The sequence below is a fragment of the Bos taurus genome, chromosome 1 (assembly GCF_002263795.3).
Source record: "Bos taurus isolate L1 Dominette 01449 registration number 42190680 breed Hereford chromosome 1, ARS-UCD2.0, whole genome shotgun sequence".
NCBI classification, from domain to species: Eukaryota; Metazoa; Chordata; class Mammalia; order Artiodactyla; family Bovidae; genus Bos; species Bos taurus.
The window spans coordinates 150,666,597-150,685,614 of record NC_037328.1 but is presented as its reverse complement, the minus strand read 5'-3'; the positions used below and the strand labels follow the sequence as shown (position 1 = coordinate 150,685,614).

Sequence of the window (19,018 nt, the reverse complement as noted above, 5' to 3'; positions counted from 1 at the left end):
CAAGTTTATGAGTTAATGGCCTTGAAGATCAAAATGGAAGAGAAATGAAGGGTGGGTTGAAATGACCACCAGAAGTGACATGTAAACTGTGTTCTTACTCGAAGTCTTACGATCCACTAATCCATCAGGGGCAAATAGCAAATGTACACGGTGTCATAATTTTTCAAGCAGCCAAGGAACAGAACTGCTCAAAACTGGCTCTGCTTTGAGGTGGTGTAGCTGCTGGCGAGGTCACTGAAATGGTCGTCTTTCGTCTCAGCCAGGCTTGGTTCAACATTCCCCAGTGTCATATCCCACAGGAGGGGGCTCGGGGCCCCCACGGCACATGATCAGTAGCTGATAAGACAGCCCCAGGGCAGAATTTCATGAACAAAAACAAAGCTCCACTTATCTTCCGTGGCAATATGCTCACGAGCACATTAATCATTGTTCATGTAAACATCTCAAGTTCTTGGCTAAGAATCAGGCTTGGAGTTGTTTAGGTCCTGACTGATTTTCGAGGCAGGATGGGACATGGTTGTGCATGCTAAGAAGGACTTCACGAAGACAGAGTCTTAAAATATTTTTCTATTCGTGGCTTGGTGCTTGATTTCTTCCAGGTCCATTTCACGGGCAGTCTTATGTTTAAGATAGTAGCAGACTCACCGACGGACACTGGCTACTAATTGCATTCATGTGCTCATATTTCAGGCAAAAGCATTCAATCTAGAACTTGGTCCTCTCATTATTGGCATTCACAGACTCAGATAGCGTTTCTGAAATAATTATCTGGAGGAACACAGGTTTGTAGAAAAGAAAAATGGAAACTGTCTAGAACAGGCTTTTTCAAACTTCAGCGTACAGCCAAGTCAAGAGAGATCTTGTTTTGAAATTGAAGTATCGTTGATTTAGAATGTCATGATATTTTCTGGTTTACAGAAAAAAGTGATTCAGTTATATATATATGTGTGTGTGTGTGTGTGTGTGTGTGTGTGTGTGTGTGTGTGTGTATACATATATATACCTACACATATATTATTTTTCTGATTCTTTTCTCCTATAAGTTTTTACAAAATACTGAGTATAGTTCCCTGTGCTGTACAGTAGGTCCTTGTTGGTTCTCTGTTTTATTTTTAGTGATGTGTATATGTTAATCTCCTAATTTATCCCTCCCCCACCTTAGGAAACCATAAGCTTGTTTTCTATGTCTGTGGGTCTATTTCTATTTTGTATATAAGCTCCTTTGTATCATTTTTTTAAGATTCCATATGTAAGTGATATCATATATTTGCCTTTCTCTGTCTGCTGCTAAGTCGCTTCAGTCGTGTCCGACTCCGTGCGACCCCACAGGCGGCAGCCCACCAGGCTCCTCCGTCCCTGGGATTCTCCGTCTGGCTTACTTCAGTAGAGTGCTAATCCCTAGGTCCTTCTATGTTACTGCAAACGGCATAATTTAATCCTTTTTTATTGCTGAGTAATATTCCATTGTGTGTTTCCCTGGTGGCTCGGTGGTACAGAATCCACCTGCCAATGCAGGAGACGCAGGCTTGATCCCTGGGTCAGAAAGATCCCCTAGAGAAGAAAATGGAAATCCACTCCAGTGTTCTTGCCTGGGAAATCCCATGGACAGAGGAGCCTGGCGGGCTATGGTCCACAGGGTTGCAAAAGAGTCAGACACGACTTAGCAACTAAGCAGCATCCATACTGCATCGCACACGTGCACCACGTCTTCTGTATCCATTTGTCAGTCACTGGACATTTAGGCTGCTTCCGTGTCTTGGCTGTTGTGAGTAGTGCTGCTAAGAACTGTGGAGTGCACGTATCTTTTTTAATTATGGTTTTCTCCCGACATATCCCCAGGAGTGGGATTGCAGGGTCATATCTGGTAAAATGCAGATTCTAATTCAGTAGATCTAGAGTGAGATTCTGCATTTATAACAAGCTCCCAGATGTTACCAGTACTGCTGGTCTGTGGAGAAACGAGGACCTGGAACATATTTCTGGATTCTCTTGCTTTTTCACTCCTGTTAGAAGTGAAAGGGCTTCCAGATAGAAGCCCTGTTGTCGGTGTGACTTTCTGCTCCTGTAGTGGGCTAAGATACTGTTACAATTGCCCTCCTAGATTTTTCTTTCTGAGACAGTTCTCAAATTGCAACTCTGGCTAACCATTATCTAGACCAAATGCAACTCACTGAGAATCTGTGTGCAAATACCCCCAGCGACGTAAGTTGAAATTTAGTGGTAAATTGATAGCAGCTGAAGATTTAACTCCCCTGTGTAATCCCAGCATCATAAAAATGAGAATCCAAGGCACTGGGTGGGAACCGCTTCCAGTCCCAAAATACAAAAATGCCAGTGGAGAGGGAGTGGTGCGCAGCAGCAGAGAAAGTGATCAAGCTCAACCAAAGCTCTGGAGAGTAGGATTTCACAGACCACACCAGTCGAGATGGTCGTAGCCAAACAGACCAAATGAATTAAGGCAATTCTGTGTTGGATTTCACGTTGCATTTCACTGCTTGTCTCTCTGGGACAGGAAAATGGAAAGAGACATGTCTTTTGAAACATAATCAAGCTTTTTGAAGACGGACCCACCAAATGGCCAATTGTGAACCAAGTTTAAAATCTCTCCATGTGAGAGTTTATAGCCATCTCCAGGTGTCTGGAGCAGGACACCTGCTCCAGGATGTGGGTATGGCTTTCAGCTGGCCCAGTGACACATGGCATTGAACCAAGACCTACCAATCCAGGAAGATGTAGATGTGAAATGGCTCTGTCATAAGACTGCATACACCAATAGCTTTACATAGGCACAGTCAGTAAGAGCATGCATAATAACATTTCTGGAATATATTTTAAAGGAAACTTGAAACGACTTACAGTCATAATCATAATAGAGCTTGCACGGAGGGTGCTGAAATATAATTATTCGATTTACATATGCAAAGTGTGATGAAGGTTTATGGGACAAGTGACAATACATTATAAATACCAAAAAAAATCATTGGCATATACTTCAGTTCTATGATCACTGCTAATATGTTGTGGGGGCAATACTATTTCAGTCTTACCGATGACTTCATGCGATTCCTTTTAGGGAAATACTAAATTCATTTGGAGCAGGAGAAAAAGTAGACATTTGCACAGAAAAAGAGCTAGTCCCTTAAGACTGATTGAATAAAAGTGGATGAGGGGGATTGAGGGGTGGCTGAGAGAGGCAGGTGGCAAATAAAGAAGGCAGTACTCGTTTCCGAGGAAGAAGAGGAAGGAACACGAATGCCATTTGGTGGATTTAGGGTCCGGCCTCGAGCAGGTATCAGTTCGTTCATCCATACTGCAGGCTGTGTTTCAGACGGGTCATGCATGTAATAACAGGGTGATGGACTTCAGTCAGCTCAAGCTGGAAGCAAAACTAATAGATGGTAAGAAACTTGATACAGTCTTGACTGTGACTGTAGTGAGTTATCTTAGGGGAGTCCACCAGCTCCGAGAGAATCTGTCCATGGGAGTTCTCAGATTAATGGGTGAAAATGGGTTAGATCGATAAAAGACACAGAGTTATCTTTTGTAAATGAAACATAAATCTCATGAAACCCAGGTTGAATGTTTCTTTGGATCACTGGGTTTTCTCACTTCTTCTAATAAACACAAACTTTAAAAAGCATACAAAATAGCTATTATCAAGCCACATCATTGATCTTTTAGTCATTTTATTTGTCTTTACAGATTTACCTTACGAACCACCCAGGAGATCTGCCTGGACCAGCCATGGCCACCCCGCCCCCCAGTCGAAAGGTACGGTGTTGGTTCCTGCTGCCTTGAACCCTCTCATCACCAGGCAGTGGGTAACTCTTGATGGAGTACATGATCATTTCTTTAGCCAGTTTGTGCTTTTTCAACATACAACATATGTGTCCCTTTGGCCCCAAAGTGCAACTGATCTTTAAATGCAATGATTCATTCTCTTCGGGGGTTAGACGTATTTCTAGAACAGAAAGAAGTGAACAATGTGATGTATTTCCACATGAACAAATACATGTCTCATGGGATGCTTTGAGTACAGATTCAACGCAAGGTCATTTCCCAATCTTGGCCATGTTTAAAGTATTCCTTGCTTTATTTTATTTTCCTAGTAATTTCCTTTTATCTATTTATTTTAGAGGGCGATTCATTTTCATTTGTTTTGTAAACCATCTCAAATTTTCTTTTTAGTTTTGGAAAAAACGGGGCACAAATAAAATTTTAAAATAAGTTAGAGGGCCTTTGTTTTGCTACTACGTTTACATTTGATTTTGTTTTTGGAAAAATTTTCCTTACCCTAAGATGCTTCTTATCATAAGAATAGGACTCTTTTGTTCATAACTAAGATAACTGGTAGAATGATGAACAGCAGCACCAAAATCTAGTAGTCAAACACAAGTTATGGCTAATTGTCTCTTTCATTTTTGGATTTTCAGCTGCTCAGCCGTCTCCTTCCACAGTGCCCAAAACCGAAGACCAGCGTCCTCAGCTAGGTATGTTTCAGGGAGCCTCATTATGGTCATAAAAGAAGAAATGGTCTGGCAGCATCTTTCTAAAATGTGTCACTTTCTAAATGAAATTAATGTTCCTTTGTCTTCTTTGGGACTGTTCCGTATGTAAAACGGGCAGCAAACTACCATTCTACTCAATTGGAAATGATTTGAGTTTTTGCTAAACCATTTACAAAATCCATGCAGTAAATATGGAAAATACATTCCGTCTGCACCCAGCTTCTTTGTGTCCTGGGAATTATTTGACTTTTACCTTCCAGACCACATACAACAACATCAGCCCAGAAATGCAGTGGAATGTTTCTGCTGCCAGCACGCTGAGCAACGCAGCCAGTATTGTCCTGGGGACCGTGGGGGACTGAGGACATTTGCCCTGTTTATGTTCTGGGATGGAGAGAGGCCTGGACTGGATGTCAGGAACCCCAGACCAAATCTGAGCTCAGCCACCAGCTAGGAGTTTACCTCGAAGCCTGTCTCAGATCCGTGTGGCATCGTCTCTAATACAGGAAGTGGTGCTGGGGAACTTTGGTGTGAGAGGCATTGTCAGCTCTAAAATCTGAAAACACCAGCAGGTCAGCATCATTCTTGCAGTTACATGCCACCTACTCCCAACCATGTCTTTTCTTTTTGCTGCAGATCCTTACCAGATTCTTGGACCCACAAGTAGCCGCCTTGCGAATCCAGGTGAGACACTGCTCATGGTTTTGCTCTTACAAAGTTATCTTTTGGGCAGGAGCGATATTGAACGTTGAACCTGAGTAGGCAAAGAAATCCCTTCCACTGAACAAATTTAAGTTGTAAGTTTCACTGGATTACTTGCCTAAATGGCAAATAAAAGGGTTGGGTTATAAACTTTAAGATTTAGCTTCAGGGAAGAGCATCCTTACTTAATCCAAGTTGTTTCAGATTCCTGGGGCTGCTCTGACCAAGTACTACAGGCTGGGGGCTTAGACATCAGACATTTATTGTTTCCTGGTTCTAGAGGCTTGCGTGTGCGCTAAGTCCCTTTAGTTGTGTCTGACTCTTTGAGACCCACCAGGCTCCTCTGTCCGAGGGGATTCTCCAGGCAAGAATGCTGGGGTGGGTTGCCATGCCCTCCTCCAGGGGATCTTCTCAACCCAGGGATCTAACCCAAGTCTCGTACGTCTCCCCATCTGCAGGCAGGTTCTTTACCACTAGCGCCACCTGGGAAGTACTAGAGGCCTGAAGTCCAAAATCAAGTTGTCAGGGTTCTTTCCCTCTGTGGGCCATGGAGAAGAATCTGTTCAAGACTTCTCCTTGGCTTGCAGATGGCCATCTTTGCCTGCATCTCCTTACTTCTGTATGTTATCTCTGTGCCCAAACTCCCATTTCTACCAGGACCCTAGTCAACCTGGATTAGAGCCCATGCAAATGACATTACTTTAACTTGATTACCCCTCTAAAGATCCTAGTCCCAATGATGTCACATTCCAAGGTACTGAGCAAACCCGACATATGAATTAGCGGGGAGGAGGACCACACTTCAGCCCATCACACAGCAGATAAAACAATATCTTAAAAAAAAAAGAACCTAATGACAACCATAAGACTTCAAACTTAGGCTCGTGGTCATTGAATGGCCTGTGTCTGAACTCAGATGCCAGAAGAAAGCACAGATCCTTAATCGCCCAGTTGTAGCCCGTCCCTTGCCAAGGGCTGTCACCTGGCACCATGCCTCGGTGCCAGCCAGGTTGTTTGATTTGTTTGTGTTCGGGTCAGAACCAGCTGTGCTGGCATCCACTTCAGAAGTGCACAGCATATGCTGCATATTCTCAACAGCAACTTCAGATGCCAAGATGTCACAGGCATGTTGGAAATCCCAGCTGGAATGTGTATTGCCTAAACGTTGAGGCCAAAACAGGGTTAGAAACGGGAAAATGTAGATTCTGTGTAAATCCCCACAAGGGAATCTATAGTTTGGAAAACATAAAATATCATTATTGGGAGTTCTGCATCTTTGACGCTGAAGTTTAGTTAATGGTAACTAGTGCAGTAAATGTTTTTTAAACAGCAGAGAATTGAACGGGTCTGTTTTGTTTATTGCATTAAATCCAGGCATAGCCCAGGTGCTCAAAAATTATTTGCCAAATAACTGAATTCAAGGAGTAACAAGATACTCTCCTTGACTCTCAAGGAGCTTCCACAGACACAGGTCTCCTCGGCATCCACCTGGTGGCTGCGTCCCCTGGGTCTGTTCCACGGACACAGGTTTCCTTGGCATCCACCTGGTGGCTGCGTCCCCTGGGTCTGTTCCACGGGCACAGGTTTCCTTGGCATCCACCTGGTGGCTGCGTCCCCTGGGTCTGTTCCACGGACACAGGTCTCCTCGGCATCCACCTGGTGACTGCGTCTCCTGGGTTGGTTCTTACACCTGTGCGCAGCTTCTGTTTGCAGCTGCCTCCATTGTTGTTCAGTCGCTCAGTCCTGTCTGACTCTGCGACCCCATGGACTGCAGCACACCAGGCTTCCTTGTTCTTCACTGTCTCCCAGAGCTTACTCAAACTCATGTCCATTGAGCTGATGATGCCATCCGACTATCTCATCCTCTGTCATCCCCTTCTCCTCCTACCTTCAATCTTTACCAGCATCAGGGTCTCTTCCAATGAGTCAGTTCTTCACATCAGGTGGCCAAATTATTGGAGCTTCAGCTTCAGCATCAGTCCTTCCAATGGATATACAGGATTGATTTCCTTTAGGATGGACTGGTTGGATATCCTTGAAGTCCAAGGGACTCTCAAGAGTCTTCTCCAACACCACAGTTCAAAAGCATCAATTCTTTGGTGCTCAGCCTTCTTTATGGTCCAACTCTCACATCCATACTTGACTACTGGAAAAACCGTAGCTTTGACTACATGGACCTTTGTCAGCAGAGTGATGTCCCTGCTTTTTATTATGCTGTCTAGGTTTATCATATCTTTTCTTCCAAGAAGAAAGCGTCTTTTAATTTCATAGCTTCAGTCACCATCTGCAGTGACTTTGGAGCCCAAGAAAAGAAAGTCCACTGTTTCTATTTTTTACCCATCTATTTGCCATGAAGTGATGTGACTGGATGCCATGATCTTAGCTTTTTGAGTGTTGTGTTTTAAGCCAGCTATTTCACTCTCCTCTTCCACCTTCATCCATAACCAGTCACATAAAAACCATTACTGTGTTTTGAGATGATGATTATCAGTCAGGTTTCAGGAAGACTAATCTGGCATGAGCGTTCAGGAGAGATTAGAAAGGGGGAAAGGGCGGAAGCTGGAACGCTCTGGGAACGTTCATACAATAATGTGAAATAACAATCCAATAGCTCCCCTTCCCCCCCGGCCGTATCACGCCTGGGCAAATGCTTGTCTCGGAACACCATGGTCTTCCTCCTGCAGAAGGGGAATCGGAGGTCCCGATGAATGAGCTAACTTCTCCTGGGTCATGCAGCCCACCAGAAGAGAGGCCAGATTTGAACCCCAACTCTCTGCCTCCAAAATCTGCTTTAATATTTTCTGGCCCCTCCACTGCCACTGAGCGAGCATGGAAGAGGGAGCTCTTGGAGAATGAGGACCCAGAGAAAAGAAAGGAAGGATTGCCATTCAAACAGCTGCTTCGGGGCTTGGGATGGGGCTGCAGTCAAGGATAGAGGGCAGGAACCTGTCCAGCAGCATAAACAAGACCAGTCCGGCCCTTTCACCCCCCAAGATGGGTTAAGTGAAGTGTATATAGGTCTGTGCCCATGGTGTCACAGATAAAGGTGGCGCTTGGTTGGTGACTTGAGGCCAAAGAAAGCTGTGGCCCCTTAGCAGAGGGCTTAGTGCCTGGGGATGCCCACAGTGCATAGAGGGACTTGTAGGCAGAGCCCTCACTGGCCTGGGGAAATGGAAGATGTCCTGGTACCTAATAGCAACGCTGGCATCGTAAGCCAAGGCTGCACTTTATTCCACTAAGACTGTGTCTGCTGGGTCTGGGGAAAGTGGCAACATCCAACTTTTTTTTTAAGATTTTTTTTTTTTTTAATGTGGCCATTGTAAAGTCCTTTTTGAATTTGTTACAATATTCCTTCTGTTTTATGTTTTGGGGTGGGTTTTTTTGGCCTCGAGGCATATGGAGTCTTAGCTCCCTGGCCAGGGATTGAACCTGCAGTCTCCCTGCATTAGAAGGCGAAATCTTAACCACCAGACTGCTAGGGAAATCCCAACGTCCAACTTCTGACTTGAAGATAAAGACTTCTCTTACTTAGTTTATAATGAATTGGGCTTCCCTGGTGGCTCAGATGATAAGGAATCATCCTGCAATGCAGGTGACTCGCAGGAAACCCATGTTTGATCCCTGGGTGGGGAAGATCCAATGAAGAAGAGAATGGCAACCCACTCCAATATTCTTGCCTAGGAAATCCCACGGGCAGAGGAGCCTGGCGGGCTTCGATCCATGGGGTCGCAAAGAGTCGCACACGAATGACCCAGGTTTGATCCCTGGGTGGGGAAGATCCAATGAAGAAGAGAATGGCAACCCACTCCAATATTCTTGCCTAGGAAATCCCACGGGCAGAGGAGCCTGGCGGGCTTCGGTCCATGGGGTCGCAAGGAGTCGCACACGAATGAGCGACTTTTCTCCGTCTCTCCTTAGGCTGTATGTCAGTTACATTCATGGGGCGCCCCGCTCCTAAAACAAGAATGTCTTTTACCCTGCTGTAAATGAGAATGTTTCTTCCTGTTTGGTTCTGGTTGCCCGGTCTCTGATAAATAAATCCTTCACCACTTGAGACTGCTGCCTCTGCTCTCCACACAATGCAGACTTTAAAAACCATTTTAAATGAAAAGATGACCTCACGTGATGTGAATGCCCAAAATGATAACCGCATCTCCACATCTCCCTCCCAAATATGCATTTGGTGTGCAGTGTGGACCACATTTCTCCTGCTGGGACGAGTGTGTCCTTGCACTATGGAATCCTGGATCAGATATTAGCAACACCGCCCCTTTACACCCCATCAGAGTGGCTGAGTGTTTCCCACGGCTCCTGTGATGAACAGAAATTGCCTGTCCGGGAAAGTGTTTCCTTGGGAACAAGAGTTCACTGGCTCCCTTGGGGCTCACTGGGGAGTCTTTAATGGTGAGCGTGAAAGTGGAACCTGCTCCAGGCAGGGCCAGAGACCAGTGTTAGGGATGTTTTGGCATCGGATAGGAGGTGGGAGTGTCCAGTCTTCTACTGAGACTTACCAACCGCAGGTTCAGGGAGGGGACAAAGGACCCGAAGGGCCTGTGGAGGTGTGTGCAGAACCCAGGCCTCAAAGCAAGACTGGAGTCCAGGTTCCAACCCTTGCTGACCTCCAGCAAGATCAGTCACTCTGCCTCTTGGGCTCTGATTCCTCATCCCTGCTGTGGGGTGTCACATAGTTCTGGGAAGCAAGGGATTAAATAAACACATGGAAAGTCTTCAGAATGATGCCTGGTACTAGTCAGCTTCCAGGGACACTGGCCAGCCCTGAGAACACCACCATTCCCAGCTTCTGTCCTGCCAGCCTGCGATTTTTTGGGAGGAAGGAGGGTGGTTGGTTTCCTTTGGTGTCTCCTGTTTGTGGGCAAGGGAGGTACCTTTCGTTAAACCCTGGTTTCCACCTCAGACAGATCATGATCCGAGCACTTATGCGCTGAGTTTATCTTCATAGTGATCCTGCAAGGTAGTATTATAATACTACCATGTTGATAGTATTGCATCTCCCCATTCTGCAGACAGGGACACTGAGGCACAGACAGCCAGGCGAGCCACCCCAAGTCCCGTTAAGAGGCAGAGCCAGGATTCAGCTGAGACGGTGCTGATTCCAAAGGGGTGCTTCCAGCCCCTCTGCTTCCCTGTCCCCCCACCCACCCCCCACCAGTCCTGTCTGAGCCACCCTGAGCCCTGACAAAGCCTTCCACCTGGGACACACGCCTGCCGCCCTGATCTTGACGTGGTGGTGGGGGGTCCAGGCTGTGCACTTGGGTTTTTCTGCAGCACCTCCAGCTACTGCAGAAAGCCCGAAGGTCGGCCCCCGCGGTGCCTGCTGGGCCCCCCTCTGCTTTATTTACGGCTCTCTCCCTCCATCAGCTGGGGGCCGAGGGTCCTCCTTGGGACCCCCCCTCCTGTTTGCCCCATGGCTGCTGAGTCACTCCCAGCTGTGCTTTTCTCTGTGGTTTATAAACCGTTTAGATGTTTTGCCCTTTTCTGTTGCCCAGTCTGTACCTCTGTGCTATGGTGTTTCTCTTCTTTTCTTTTTAATTTATTTTTTTTATTGAAGGATAGCTGCTTTGCAGAATTTTGTTGTTTTCTGCCAAACCTCAACATGAATCAGCTATATAAATATATATATATATATATATATATATACACACACACATACATACATATATCCCCTCCCTTTTGAACCTCTGTCTTCTTTTCTTTGAATCGGAGATGACAGTCCTCTCCCAGAATTAAAGGCTTGCCTTTTGTCTTCTTCGAAGCCACACTCCAGGCCCCTTCATCCCACTGGGCCTTCCTGTAAGTGGGCAGCCAACAGGCTTGGATTCCCTCTTTCCCCAATCTTGCCTTTTAGTTAATTACCCTGGACAAACCTAGGACAAAAGTAGCTACTCTTTACTGATGTTTCAAAGGAGGTTATCAGGATAGAAGAGAAAAGAGATGTAAAGAGTTTTTTTTTTTTTTCCAAAGAAGGTGATTCTTGAGGTGCAGATGATGAGGCTGTTGGATGGACAATTGGTCTTAAAAGAGCTTCTGCTTTTACTTGTTGGTTTGGCCGGTGAGATACCCACTCTTAGACTACCTAAATCTTAGATATTCGTGTTTTGGAATCTCTATTCTATCTTCTAATACACACTTTTAGCACACAGTCTCACTATTTTGACAGTAAAAGAAGAGTTTAATAAACGGCTTTTGAAATTCTGCAGCCATGAATAACTTGTTTAATTTACCATCGACTAACTCCTCAGCAAATATTGTGCCCCCTTGAGCAGTCAAGCAGAGCAAGCAGATCTGCTATAGACTGTGAAGGCAGTGTGTGTTGTTACATCACGTTGAACAGTTAATGAGCTTGACATAATGCTGCACTTGATAGCGTCTGCTTAAACAGCGGGGCTTCCTGGTGGCTCAGTGGTAAAGAACTCACCTGCCAATTCAGGAGACGGGGATTCCATCCCTGGTGCAGGAAGATCCCTGGAGAAGGAAATGGCAACCCACTCCGGAATTCTTGCCTGGGAAATATCTTGGATAGAGGAGCCTGGAGGGCTGCAGTCCATGAGGTTGCAAAAAGCCAGACATGACTTAGTGACTAAAGAACAACGACTGAAACATTAATTGATTTATATTTATGGCTGTTATTTTTTGGTAAGGAAGAAGATGAATTTTATTTTGAAGATGTCTTATTCCCACATGCCCTTGAAAGGCTCAGAGGTCAAGCCCCTGTGTCTTAAGGGCTGATGGTAAAATAGTCAAAGGAGACATCCCTCGTCCATCCTTTGACCCTTCAGTTTCTGGCAAGGAACTTAGGCCCCCGACTTACTATTTCTTTAGAAACAGGAGAGGTGAGAAAGCACTTTTCTCTGCCATTTTTCTCTTACACACGTTTATAAAAGAAGTGAGTGAGCGACAGATTCCCAAGAGACAACGCCAAGGTTTGAAGAGATGATAAATATAATTTTGGCTGTTTAGGAAAGTCTGTGTATTTTATACAAAATCTGTGGGATTGCTCTCTCTCTGGGAGGAGGTTGACAGTGAATATCTATTTTCAAACAACTCTGTGTTTATATTGAAACATATGTTAGATTGTTTAAATCAAAAATCCATGTTTTTCCCTATTCCCAAGTCATATATGAAATTTTTTTTCAAGTAGTAATCCTTTAGTTACAATATGTATACTAAAACCATATGGTTTTCTCAAACAGCTCTTTGTATTTTTAAAAATGCATATTAATGAAATGTTGGGGGCAGCAAAAGTTGATTGAGAACAGTTTGAATATGTGGCCCCCAAAAAGCAAAGACTTTACATTGCGATGAACTACAAGCTGTTAATACATTTCAAATGTGTTGCTAGAGTGAAAAAATGCTAATTTTCCAGAACGTATTCAGAAAAGGCTGACCTTTCTCATGATGCTATCGTAGGGATAGATTCACAGACATATCCACTGCATACAGCCAATGTGGAAACAAAGATTTATGAGCTGGGCCATTTATCTGGGGAGCTTGTGGACAGGATTTAGAGAAAGCAAATTTATAATTGATTTTTACGTTTCATCAATTCCCTGAAGAGTTGGCAGAGTTCCTTTAATCATTTTATCATATCTGTTGGTATTTACTCATAGTGTAACAAAAGGTCATCTCTTTGGTAACAAGCCCAAGGTGGTATCTGGGAACTGGGTAGGAAAGACCTGCCTCTTACCTGTTTTCAAAACTTCTAAAACCTGCTTAAAGCATCTTAGCTTCTCCTGATCACAGTCTGATTGTTGGTATTTGCATGCTTCTCTCTCTAAGGGAGCCATCAGTCATCCTGAAGTATTGTAATGTAGAGGTTAGAATGATGTGCCTGGATGTTTCTCTGAATTTAATAAAACCTAAAAGCCGCATCGCTAGACCCCCAGTGGGATCAAGAGAGCTGTGTGGACACCCAGTCAAATGAGATCTTGTTGACTCAGTTGCAGCCTCATTCTGCTCCCAGGAGGACTCGCACTCACTCATAGTTGCAGCGTTTTCATCTGAAAACTCTGCTTAACCCAACTGGCGTTGCAACGCAGGGGCAACACGTGGATTTCCGTTACAATGCATTTGCCTAAATACTGGAAATGGGTGATCTGGTTTGAGACATAGCCAACTTTTTTTTCTGAACTTCCTCATTTTGAGTGGGTTAATTCTGTTCTAGGAAAAGTTTTGACAGAATGGCTTTCTGCGTGCCAGCCCCGTGTTATGTTAGAAATAACGGTGTTTACTTCCATTCTCTACTTTTTCCATAAACTTTTCGACGTTCATTTCCTAAATCTGACTTTTATTATTCGACTTGACCTAGCCAACATAAATGGTACTAAGTCATTATTGCCAGCTACATAATGGCACTTTCTGTCTCACAAAAGAGGAAAATTAAGTCTTCCCAGCCCCAAAACACAAAGTTGACCTGGCTGCTCTTCTAAGGAAGACAGAAATGAAGGAAACTGACTTGAACTCTGCCCCTTTCGGGAATTCTTTGCATTCCCGAAAGGACTTGGATCAGCCTCTAGATCTGCCTGGTCATCACCAAGGATCATCATCTTAGGCCAGTTCCTTAGATGCGGAGCTTGGGCTAAGCATACTTGGGCAGGTGATTCATGAAGGGTACATTCTCGAGGGAGAGGATGCCGGAGACCTCAGGGGAGAGATTAAGGAAGCTTGTGGCCTTAGCTGGGCTTCCCAGGTGGCACTAGTCGTAAAGGGTCCACCTGCCAATGGAGGAGACATAAGAGACGTGGGTTTGATCCCTGGATCGGGAAGATGCCCTGAAGGAGAGCATGGCAACCCACTCCAGTATTCTCGCCTGGAGAATCCCCTGGACAGAGGAGCCTGGCGGGCTGCAGTCCATGGGGTCACAGAGAGTCGGACACGACTGAGCCACTGAGTGTGCATGCATGTGACCTTAGCTGGAACCTTGCTTCAGTCTGACCCCATCCATGCTAAGTCCCGGGCATGACCAGCATCACAGAATCAGTCCCTCTTTGAGGCCAGGGGGCTGACCTCTGGAGTTCTTTGTCAGTCCATCAGGCCGTGGGCTACCTGAGGGGGTGGGAGGGAAGGGTTTGAGGCAGCTCCAGTTTCGGCCAAGGGCAGTTCTCTGGAGAAGGGGGTGGTGGTGCTGGGGGACAAGAGCAGCCAATGCCCCCAGCCCAGAAGGATGGGCACACAGCCTGCTAAAGGAACTCTGCGTGGGGTTTTCCAGGTGGCACTAGTGGTAAAGAACCCACCTGCCAGTGCAGGAGACACAAGGGATGCTGGTTCAATCCCTGGGTCGGGGAGATCCCCTAGAGAAGGGATGACTACCCACTGCAGTATTCTTGGGCTTTCCTGGTGGCTCAGATGGTCTAAAGAATCTGCCTGCAATGTGGGAGACCTAGGTTCAGAACTCTGGGTTGGGAAGATGCCCTGGTGGAGGAGGGCATGGCAACCCCACTCCAGTATTCTTGCCTGGAGAACCCCATGGACAGAGGGGCCTTGGCGGGCTGCAGTCGCTGGGGCCGCAGAGAGTCGGACCCGGCTGTGCACACGGTGTTCTCACAGATGTTCCGTTTCCTTTCCCCACCTCCTCAGGGAGCGGGCAGATCCAGCTTTGGCAGTTCCTGCTGGAGCTTCTGTCTGACAGCTCCAATTCCAACTGCATCACCTGGGAAGGCACCAACGGGGAGTTCAAGATGACCGACCCGGACGAGGTGGCGCGGCGCTGGGGGGAGCGGAAGAGCAAGCCCAACATGAACTATGACAAGCTCAGCCGGGCCCTCCGCTACTACTACGACAAGAACATCATGACCAAAGTCCACGGGAAGCGCTACGCCTACAAGTTCGACTTCCACGGGATCGCCCAGGCCCTGCAGCCCCACCCCCCGGAGTCCTCTCTGTACAAGTACCCCTCGGACCTCCCCTACATGGGCTCCTATCACGCCCACCCGCAGAAGATGAACTTTGTCGCCCCCCACCCTCCGGCCCTCCCTGTGACGTCATCCAGTTTTTTCGCCGCCCCGAACCCATACTGGAATTCACCCACGGGAGGGATCTACCCCAGCGCTAGGCTCCCAGCCAGCCATATGCCTTCGCATCTGGGCACTTACTACTAAAGCCCCTGAGAGAGGCCTTTCCCAGCACCTGTGTAGAGACCCATCCATTACTACAAACTCTTATCCGAGACCACGAATCAGAAGTGCCTCAAGGGAAATGCGAAAGCCCGACTGGGGCAGGGGGAGAGATCCAGAGACTCTGAGTGGGAGGGACTTACTAAACCATGACTACAGAGATAAAAAGGATGCTACCTGTGTACGCAGACAGGTAATCTGTGGACCGACCTTGTAAAAGACATTGCAAGTACAAGCGTGACGTCATAAGGACAAAGTGCCAAAGAAAACGTTCAGAAGACGTGTATAAACCTTTAGAATAGTCTTTGGGAATCCTGCTAGTGCATTAAGTGGGGATTAAACTCAAGCAATAGATACCACACAGTCTGGACCTAACATGCCATTTCTAACGTCATTGGAAGGAAAACTACCTGTATTTAAAAAGAGAAACATATCAAACACAGGAAAGAGAGGAGAGGGAGACTATGGTAGCCCATCGATGGACACTGTTAACGGAACTCATCAGCATCTGCTGTCTTGGGTGAAACCAGATTCTTAGAACAACCCGAGGCTTCCAACTCCTTGACGATAAGACAGGAACTCTGTGTCACAGGGCGGGACTGAGCATGTGTGTGGAGAGAGGGCACGTGGGTGTGGATGGAGGAGGCGGGAGAGGAAGAAACGGGGGAAGGAGGAGGGAAGGACTGGGAAGGGAGCTTCTTGAGCCGTGAAGACTGGACTTGGGATGGTGTTGGTTCTTCGGAGAGCTGAGCCGAGGAGATGTGAGGCTTCGTGCGGTCAGTGTTGTACCAAATCCAGTGTTAGGAAGACGGACACAGCGTGATGGGGGCGGGGCACGGATGGTAGGAGAACGCAGAAACAAAATCATGCATCTCTTTTTGTCTTGTTTTGTTTGTTTATCAAAAGAAAAACTGTAACTGGAATTGTCTGATATTTAAAAAGAAACATTCAGGACCTCATCCTTAGGCGGGGGTGCTCTGCTCTCCACGGGGTCAGGTAAGCGCTAGCCTTCTCGGCTACCCCAGTCTGAAATCGCCTGGGTGTCGGGGGCGAGGCAGCCTCCAGTTTTCCTTTTGAGTCGCGAACGCTGTGCGTTTGTCAGAATGAAGTATGCAAGTCAGTGGTTTGTTTTTTTGTTTTTTGTTTTTTCCTTTTTATATAATAATTATATAACTTATGCATTTATACACTACGAGTTGATCTCGGCCAGCCAAAGATACACAACACAAGAGACAATCAATGATCTAATGTGGCCTTGAACTTTAACTCTGTATGCTTAATGTTTACAATATGAAGTTACTAGTTCTTAGAATGCAGAATGTATGTAATAAAATAAGCTTGGCCTAGCATGGCAAATCAGATTTACACAGGAGTCTGCCTTCGCACTTTTTTATTTTAAAGTGACTCAGATTGTTTAATAGAAACTTGTGCTGCGTGGGGGTGGGTTTGGTATTAGAGGTTTCCTTTGTCTGGGAACTAGTGCAAGGGAGTGCCAAGGACTTAGCACATTTGGCACCTGAATGGTGTGGGCCTCTCCGGGGCCTTCTTGCCAGCTCGCCCTGTCTAGAGCAGGAGGACCAAAGGTTTAGCCTGGGAGCCTCCAGACTCAGGCCCAGAGTGGAAAGAGGCCTCTGAAGCTGGGGTGGTCATTGATAAACTCCAGATCCTCATCCAGTCACAAATCACCCTTCCTTCCTGCATTAAAGCGTCTATTGCATGGTGAACACACGCTTGTTCCCGGCACAAACTGTGTTGTTGTTGGTAAATAAAGCATCACAGCAGCAGTGTCTCCCTTGAACGAGACCAGGGACGGCTTCTAAATTCACCATCTGGCTTCTCTGTCAGAGGCTCTCACTGGGTAGCCTGTGGCCTTGACCTTCCCACACCAGGATAATCTGGGTACCCTGGTCTGGGATTTTTACCAGTCCTGAGCCTGACGTGTGATCAGATACTGTTTATGTCTCTGATCTGAAGTCCATCACCCTTGACATCTTTTCTCTCCTGAGGATGGAGCCTCAGCCAGGGTGAAGGTGGTTAGGTGAAGCCTTAGCCGAGGTGAAGGAGAGCCGGGATGCAGGGCCATGTGAGACGGAGCAAGCCTCAGCAGCTCCCCAGCCCTAGTCGGTTTCTGAATTGGCCCATCTCCGAGCTGTCTGGGGGCTTATTTTGCACTCTGTAATCCTTTTGCGATGATTAAATGACGTTGCCAAACCTCTGAGCTCTGAATATTTTGGCAGTGGTCTCTAAAGCTGGTAGGATCCGATTACCAAAGCTGCAGACATTCGGCATTACTTGAATTAAAAGAAATCCAACTATTCATCAATTACGGCAGCTTGGGAAAGGCCTGCAAAGTGCCTGTGCCTCCTTGGGGAAGATAAATAAGTAAAAGCATAAAAGCTGGCAGCCGGGGGTGACCCACACTGTTTTAATGGAAAAGATCACTCATTTCTATTTTGGAATGCAAAGTTGAAGCACACCTACGTTCTGCATACAAATAGCCATTTACTCCGATAATCACTCAGTTCCCCTCTTTCAGGATCGTGTCATGAGCAAAATAATAAAAACAAGGCAGGCTTCTCATATTCAACTTTAACAGATGTTCTCATTTATGGTTCCCCCACCTCTCTCTCCCACCCACCCCCCATTCAAATTATTAGCAAACTTTATGACCAGCATGAGCAACTGGGATCATTTTAGATAACATAATAATGCTGAGTTCTCCCAAATAATTCCTCAATGATATCCTAAAATAACATTCACTCTCTGCTCCTGTAGAACTGAAATCCAAAGCAGTCTCCAGTTGGTATTCATGATGACATCAAGAGTGTCTTCCCTCTGCTGCCCCCATCTCTTGATTTGCTCTGAGGTACACACACGATTCCTACAGAATTTCCCTTCTGTTGGCAAGAGATAGGACCCTTGTTTCCTGTTTTAAATGTCAGCCTTTTGGGATTTGTGTATGATGGAATCTCTGCGGATTCCCAGATCTCAGTCAAGACTTCATTTTTGCTCCCGGTTGGATGTCCTTGCTGTGTGTCAGAAGGGTTCATGATGAAGTGATCTGTCAGGACTGGTACAGGTAGAGCGCTTTCCACTCCTTCAAAGCTCTTCAGCACTGCTGCAGCTCCTGCCACCTGGGTCCAAGGGTCTCGAGCAGCGTCCCATGGATGGACGATGCTGCAGGGACTACTGACACCTGGGACGCGGGCAGTGATTGCAGATGGGGAGAGCATAGAGGCCCCACGGGCCACTGCACTGACCTTTAACCTGTTTAAGGGAAGCATCATTTTTACCTGTCTTCCACCATGCCGCCCAAATAGAGGTTCTACATGAGAACCTCTTGTAGATGACGACTCGGAGAGTGAAAAGCACTTTGGGTTACTCCAAGGTATATCACATTTCCATTCCTTCTTTTTTATCTTAACCTGGGTTTAAAAAATATTGGTGAAATGTTTTCATGTCAAATGGGGAAATGGCTATAGAAATCAAGTATTAAAAATAACTAGAAGGTCTTCATCTTAGCATAGAGCAGCAGTGCTCTAAGTGGGGTCCCAGGGGGCTGCAGGAGCCTCACCTGGAACTTGTTAGAAAAGCAAATTTTCAGGTCCCACCACAGACATGTTGAATAGGAAACTCTGGTGGTGAGGCTCAGCCATTAGGTCTCACACACCTTACAGG

General features: G+C 46.2%; 1 protein-coding gene across 8 annotated transcripts in view; it reads left to right on the top strand.

Annotated features, from left to right (window-relative positions):
- ERG (ETS transcription factor ERG) overlaps positions 1–16,705 on the top strand; it is a 316,287-nt gene extending 299,582 nt beyond the window's left edge. For all 8 annotated transcript variants that reach the window (XM_059885370.1, XM_059885371.1, XM_059885369.1 and 5 more), the window contains 4 exon segments: positions 3,703–3,771; positions 4,434–4,490; positions 5,145–5,192; positions 14,805–16,705. In XM_059885370.1, the coding sequence (XP_059741353.1) occupies positions 3,703–3,771; positions 4,434–4,490; positions 5,145–5,192; positions 14,805–15,325 (695 nt within the window). In that variant the 3' untranslated portion in view covers positions 15,326–16,705.
- The last annotated feature ends 2,313 nt before the right edge of the window (positions 16,706–19,018 follow it).